Genomic DNA, 7,339 nt, shown 5'->3' on the forward strand with positions numbered 1-7,339 from the left:
CTTGTGAATAGTTCAGCATTGACAGCCTGGGAGGAAAAGTACCACTGAATGCCCTGGGATAGGCATAAGATGGGTCACAACACTAGAAGGTTTTCCCCTCCAGCCCAGGCATTGTGCCTCATTTCTGAAGTTACTATCCCATTGACTTATTTGCTGGGCTGTCACATCATCTATAGCAATGTTTTTAACACCACTATATTTCTTGACATTTGTTCCTTAAAAAATGGGAATAAGGTCACACTAAGCAGCTGTGAATAGCCATCAACTTTCAGTCACCAGCAGCCTGGATGACATTTGAAACAGTAGCTTTGGTTGGGATGAAAGGCTCTGTGTCCTACTGACAGTGCCTTCAGCCAGTCAAAGATGGAAGTAGGAATGAGAAGTCTGAGATGCATATTTAAAATTGCAGGAACAGCACTTACTATGAAGACATTATTTCAAAGAGTGTCTAGAGGGCAATAGTAGTGTTCTCAATTCTTTAATGTTTTTAGTTTGGAAACTTAATTTTTAGTATTATATTTCATGTCCTACATAGGGTCCGAGTTAGTCCATAGAAAAAATGTATTGCTGATTGTTTTTACTGCAGTATTAGCTGAAGGTACAAGTTCCATTCACAGAAAAGCTTCCATCCAGAGATAAATGATACTTGATTCACAGCATGTGTCAATATTCAGGCAATGCTGACATTGGACCTGTGAGTGGTAGTTCTGATAAACCAGCCCAAAGCAGCTTCTGCCTTACACATGTGGCTGCTCTCAGCCTGTACCAGTAAAGTTGAGTAAGAACTGAGTACCTGTAATTATCATAATTATATTAAATTTTGATGAAAATGTAGGGAAGCATCGCTTTATGAGGTTAAAATATCTGTGTTTGGGAAAGAGAAAGAAACAGTTTGTGAGAAAGAGGTTTGTTTTTAGGTGTCTTGCTTGTATCTGGGTATACAGTCAAGGTAGTAGCTTCTTGAGCAAATGGTGAACATTCCAGGCAGTTGGTTCTTTAGGATGATACTTGAAGCTGAATGTTCTTCCAAGACCTTTCTTCAAGCAAGCAAAAGTTTCAAATATATATAAACCTTCTTATTTTTGCATTATTTCCCAGTTTACTTCATCAAGTTAATGGTTCACTTGAAACCTTACCAAAGAAGTTTCTTTCTCTTAAAAATGGTGAGAGTATAGTTTACTGCTGAAGTAATTTCTCTCCATTGTAAATTACAAAATGTGGCTTACAGCTAATCAGAGAAAGCAGTTCAGCATTATGAAACCAACCTTAACAGAAATAATTTGCCCTTAAGTTTCTATGCTTTCTTGAAATCTGAATTGCAAAAATCACTTCTTAAAGTAAGAATGCAAAAGTCCTCCATTTATTTGAGAAGTAGATATTCCAATGGAAATGTTTTATATTATAACTTTTCCTGCACTCATCTTTAGCAGCACCATAATATCTGAATAGTTTTCTGGAATTTTTTGGAAATATCAGTCACTACATATCAACCATGATATTCCTTATGGCTCACCCTCGTTTAAAAGTATTGAGGAGAAGAGAGCTACTGAATGATTGTGGGCATAATAAAGAAAAGTAATTTTGAGATTCTTGTTAAATTGCAGTGAGTGTACAACTAAACTGAGATTTAATTAACATTTTTAATTAAAGGAATAACTATTGATTATGTCATTGAATCAGTGTTGCAGCCAGCCCTAACAAACAGCAATATTACAAGAGATCATTAAACTAGTCGTTAAAATTCCAAATGGATGAGAACTAGAACTGGTGTGGATAAAAGGTGCAGCAATGGTGGGTAGAAGAAAAAAATAACAAAGTGAAGAATACATTAATTTCTCAGATTTTGATGTATGGTCATAATTTAATATAACCTATGGAACAAAAGGAAGATGAAACTGGAACGGGTTTTAAATAGGAAACATGAGTAAAGTTTCATCTTGAAAGTGAACAGTGATTCAGATATTATTTCTCACAAGCTCCTGTGAAGCAGGATGTAATCTGTTGCATGCAAGAGACCTTCAAATTGCTCAGGGAGCAATCAGATCTACTCATACTGAGATAAAGAGCAAATAAGAGCCAGTGATCAGAGCATGGGAGTGCTGACAAAACCCATCGGCGGTTGTGGCTGAGCTGGCTCCTGGGTGCTGGCAGCTCACCCTGTATTCAACCCGCAGTTTTCCTGCTAGCACAGAGCTGGTCCCCTCCCAGGCCCATGGAGTGGGTGCCTGGTGGTGGATAGGAAGCGTTTTTGTGGGCACTGGTGAGGAAGAGCTGGGGAAGCCCCAGCCACCCACGTAAATCTGTGCAACCCTGTTTGGTCTGGGCCAGTTCTCTGTGGGCACTGCCCAGGATAGGTGGCACTGCCAACTGGACAGGTTGGTTCTTCTCCAGCATCCCTTGGCTTGGATGAAGCTGGTAGCTGGCACTTTCAAGAAAATGTGTTCTAAATTTGGGTTATACGTAATTTAAATGGACAGGAGGCAGCTCATGCTGATCCTTTCCCCTCTTGTGCTTCCACTTTTACTGCTGAAAGGATCTAATTGAAGCATTTTGTTAGCTTGGGGAGTAGCCCCTGTGGATGGATACCATGGGAGCCCATTGCTTATGGCTGAAAGTTGCTCTGCACAGTGAAGTCTAACAGGGAGGTGATGAGATGATCTCATGGGTGTTTCTGTTTCAGTCTTTTACAATTTCTGTGTATATAAAGCCATTTTAATCCTTTCTATTAAAATGCGTTGTATGCACAGAAATGTGTTCTTAACAGTGACACAAGGCATGCTGCAGCATGGGCAGGCTTATAGTCAGACCCTGTGACTCAACTGGACTAAGTTATTGCTTGAAATAGATAATTTTAGAATTAAACCTCTTTCTTCTTTTATAGTTGAGCATATTTTGAATGTTCTCTGTATGACATTATTGGCTGTTTTGTGAAGAGACCGTGAAGGTTGCACAAATGTCAGCACCCAAAAGTTAAGATGTAGTAGAGTAAGAGATATCTGTAACCTTTATTTGACCTGATAGTTTCACGGAGCAAGACTCAGTCCTAGTGACCTTCCCTCCCTGTGACCTCTTGGCTTTTTGAAGTGTGCAGGATAAACAAGCGGCATGAATGTGGAAAGCGCAAGGAATGTGGCAGTAGCTGGGGAGCTGCAGGAGTTGCAGGGAAGTGTTTGGTTGAGGCATAACCATTCTTTAGGAACAGAAAGCAACGTCTTGTGATGAAAGTACTTTTCTCTTTGTGTTGCTCCTATTATACGTGGTGGTGTTCTTACATTCAGAACCCAGATTCCAAAACATTTTCTGTGTCTAGCAGGTAACATATAGAGAAGACTGGATTTCTGAAATGCAAACGGAGAGAATCAGATATAAACCTCAATAGGGTGAAAATGTTTAACCACCTGTAATCAGATTTTACCAATGATTTGTGCTTAAGTAATGGCATCACTGGTTTTTTTCCAACACACAGGATATGTTTTGGTTTATTTCAGGCAGGTGCCTGTTCCCTGTAAGTGCTAAACTACAGGATGTTACAATTATAGATGTAGTGACACTGTTGCTGCAGAATCACTGCTGATAAATTATGGTGGGATGGCAGCTGTAAATACAGCTTCTGTTGCGATTTAAGAGGGAGATGTGAAGGCGTGCTGCCCAGATGCTGGATCAATGGTAAATAGGGCCAGCCACAGCATGCTAAAGCTTACAAGTCCTTGCCAAATTTTGGAATTAGAAGTCATCATTTCTAGCGTTAACTCCTCCAGTATCAAAATAATCAGCTGGTTTGGTCCTCCCCTTTTCCTTTCTCTTCAGCAAAGATTTATTTACCTTTGCAAGCAGGAACTGACACGCAAACTAGGTTTTTTTAAGTAATTTATTTGAGATACAAGAGCTTTTCAGCAAGCTGCCAAGTATTCAGTGTCTGTTCAAGCTACAGTGCATGAGGCTTCATGTTGTGTTCCCTGTGACCTTCCTGTTCACCTGCTTAACCACCAGGAAACGTGTGGCTGTTTGGAGCTCTGTAGTTGTGCTACTTAAGGATGGAGAAACAATAAACCAGTTTTTGTGGATTCATGTAATAAACCACACCAGCAGCAAAATCAGCTATAATCAGGATTCATTTGACACAAAAGGGAAAATAGCTTTGGTCACTCCACCCCCTGCTCTGTAGGTGACAGTCCTGTGCAGGTAACACTCCTAATGACTGATGAGGGGCAAGAAAAATTTCCATATGCAGTTGCCAGCTTTGCAGATTTTAACCTGGTTTCTCTCAGAGAAACCCCACACGTCCTGATCTGAAGGCTGGTAGAAGCTTGCTTACTTTTTCCCTGAAGTGAGAAATGAAAATAACTGTCTCCCCAAGATATCCCTGGGATTCAGACTAAATGGGGCTTGTATTTGCATTGATACTAAGGATGAAATCAGGATTGTCAGACTGCGATATGTGAATTTGCACACATACAGGGACTCAGAACGTGAGTGAATATTGTTAACTAAACCAAGATATTTTAGATGGTCTCTGCCAAAATTTCAGTAAAAGGGACTTTCTCATCAGTCTCTTCAATGTCACATTCCATTTACAATTGTAATAAATGCTGTAACTTGTTTCCTTCTCTTTTATCCCACAAAAATGACAGAGAAGAATCTTTTGCTAAGCCTTTGGTAAAGGTCCTTTCTTTTTGTTCCAGATAACTTCAAACAAGAAGCACTTGGAGAGCCTGAAGAATGATGGCGATGCTCTTATCCAGGCTCTGGAGAGCCTGGGCCAAACTCCCAGGTGAGTTCCCTCAGGCTTTCAGGAATTTCCCGGGCTGAGAGCGCTTGCCTCCTCTTTTGTCTGCAACGGTCTTCTGTAATTCTGTGCAGTAAGAGATTCTCAGGTTTCTGTCCCTGGGCCCCCTCTCTGCACTGCTCTCCTCCAAAGTCCTTTCTGTCAGAGCCTGCGGCATGCTTTGATCCCCAGCTGCTGCACAGTCCAGCTCTGTGTGTGAGTCGATTCTGTGGATTCTTTTTTTCTTAATTTATTATTTTATTCCAAACCTTGGTCCCTCTGTCAGGGGTTCTTGGCAGAGTGGGCTGCATGCACAATGCAACATTTGTGCCCCGTGTTAAGGTGGCTGTGGTTGATGCATTTGAAATCTGATTCCTTTCAAATGTTCAGCTGAAGAACAGAACTGCTTTTGTTTAATACCTGTAGCTTCTGCAGAAGGCACAAGACTTAGGGGAATGCCATGGCCTTCTCTGCAAGAACAGAGGTGCTAGTCCCAACAAATGGGCCAAAGCTTAGCTCATGTCCCATAGACTTTCCCTTATCTAATCCCCCTTGGACATTCAATGAATGAATGAATGAATGGCTGTTCTCTGCCTCTGAAACAAATTTTATGCTTCTGCTGTGGGCTGTTGGGCTTTCGCTTCTGGATGAACTAAAATTCATAGAGAAATTGTATTTCCAAGGTCAGCTTTTGAAACACTAAGATAATCTTTGCAGTGCTCTTTGCCTCCCAGATGCAGGCTTTTGGGAAAATTGGCTCCTCAGCATTATGGCAGAGTACCATGTTTTGGAAGGAAGGGGGGATGTGAGCAGACATGGAGAGGAAATGCTGGGATGTGGCAAGTGCAAGGAGATGCACCCTGAGGACCAGCCGAACCTGTAGAGAGCAGTCAGCATCCCTCTTGCACACTCAGCTGCTGACTCACAGGGTTTTGTATGACACATTAAATTATCTCACTAAAATAAAATGTCAGCTCTCCCCAAGGGAGGCACAGGCACCACCACTGAAAATGAGAGTGGGGGAAGACAGGGTTTTTTCTTCTGTTAGAAACAACTTTCTCTCTGTTTGTAGCATTTCAGCATTAGATGCACCAGACAGCCCAGTCATTGTCTTTGAGTTCTGCTTTTCTGGCTTCCTCAGTAGTCTGTTGTAGTCTGTATGTTTCTGTATGCAGAAAAACACATGGTACAGAGCCCCATCCAGAGCACTCACCCTAATTTAACACAAGATGCTCAGTAGATCAAATTCCAGCTGATGCAGTTGAGGACTGTTATGATACAGTAAGGTGAGCCAGGTCCCTCTGCTGTGCCAAGCTCCTGCACTGTAACAGCAACAAGAGAGCCCCTGAGAACTCCTGGATTTTCATTTCCCCTCCTCCTCTTCTTTAGGGAACACATGTCCCTATCCATTTGCCTCCAGAGGAGACTGAGAGGGTCTGAGCCTGGTTCTTGGGGCTATGATGGGCTCAGACATGCATAAATTGGCAACAGGCAGGCAGAGGAAGCCTGGAGTTAGGAAGCTTTGTCAGACTTAGCTGAATGGACATTTATTTATGGAAGGTATAGATATTCTACCTTCTCCTCACATTTCCTTATGTGGCATTTTTCCCAAAATATTCCTTGTGACCTGATAAACTCGGTCTCCTCACCTGTGCTTTGAAGCTGGTTAAGGAGCCTCTCTGTATCTCCTGCAGAACTGGAAATATTTTAGAGGCAGCTACAGCTGAGGTCCTGGATCTGAGACATCCTCGGGATAGTCTAAACTCCCAGCCCTTCCACGCACATATTGCCACTGGTTTGAATTGAGGAGTGTTTTTGCTTTACTCATTTCTTACAGACAGGTTTCTAATTTCTCCCTCTCCCTGTGTGTCAGAAGGGAAGTGTGTCCAGCCAAGCAGTTGAGTGCTAAGAGAAGGGTGCTGGTTGGATTGAAAGCTGCTTTCAGAGCTCCCCTGCCACCCTGTAGCAGCTATGGATTGCCAAACTCTGTCTCAGTGATGCTTCCTGAGCTCGTGGGAACAGGCAGTCTTAACAATGACGTGACCAACCCATTTTGCTTAGTAATGACCTGGAATCTAATCCATGCTTTAAAATGAGGGATCATGGACATTTATTTTTCAGTAAAGGAAGTTGATAAGATGAATTTGTTTCAGATAACTGATTTAAACTGCTGCATATTACAGCATTGGCTTATGTAATGTGAACTGATCATTTGGATTTTCTGGTTAGCTCTGTGTTCCCAAAGTGTGGAGTACCAGTAGATATTGTCATTAGCAGCAATAAAGGAAGTTGCAGATTGATCTGCTGATGTGCTTTTTAAGCTAGAGATGAGGGATGGGAGTCCATAAAAACCTTAAAAAAACCTAAAAAGGCAGGATTCTGTGGACTAGGAGTAATGTGTTAGAGCCTCTGTTCCAATGCTAGGAAAGAAACATGTTTCCAGAAGAAAAAATTAGGCAAAATATATATACTAAAACCTCAGGTGAGGAAGCAAAGGGCCCCAGTGCAGGGCTGTGGTTGGAGGGGCTGTGGTTGGTGGCTCCTCCTTGCAGGAGGTGGGCAACACCTGGAGTG

The 7,339-nt window shown here is 42.0% G+C and overlaps 1 protein-coding gene across 3 annotated transcripts in view; it reads left to right on the forward strand.

The window, feature by feature from the left end:
• Window positions 1-7,339, forward strand: part of ULK4 (unc-51 like kinase 4) — a 224,273-nt gene that overhangs the window by 214,164 nt on the left and 2,770 nt on the right. For all 3 annotated transcript variants that reach the window (XM_005485838.4, XM_026792680.2, XM_074540021.1), the window contains exon 36: window positions 4,683-4,771. In XM_005485838.4, coding sequence (XP_005485895.2) covers window positions 4,683-4,771 — 89 coding nt within the window. The remainder of the gene's footprint in view (window positions 1-4,682; window positions 4,772-7,339) is intronic.

Source organism: Zonotrichia albicollis, chromosome 1 (assembly GCF_047830755.1).
Source record: "Zonotrichia albicollis isolate bZonAlb1 chromosome 1, bZonAlb1.hap1, whole genome shotgun sequence".
NCBI lineage: Eukaryota > Metazoa > Chordata > Aves > Passeriformes > Passerellidae > Zonotrichia > Zonotrichia albicollis.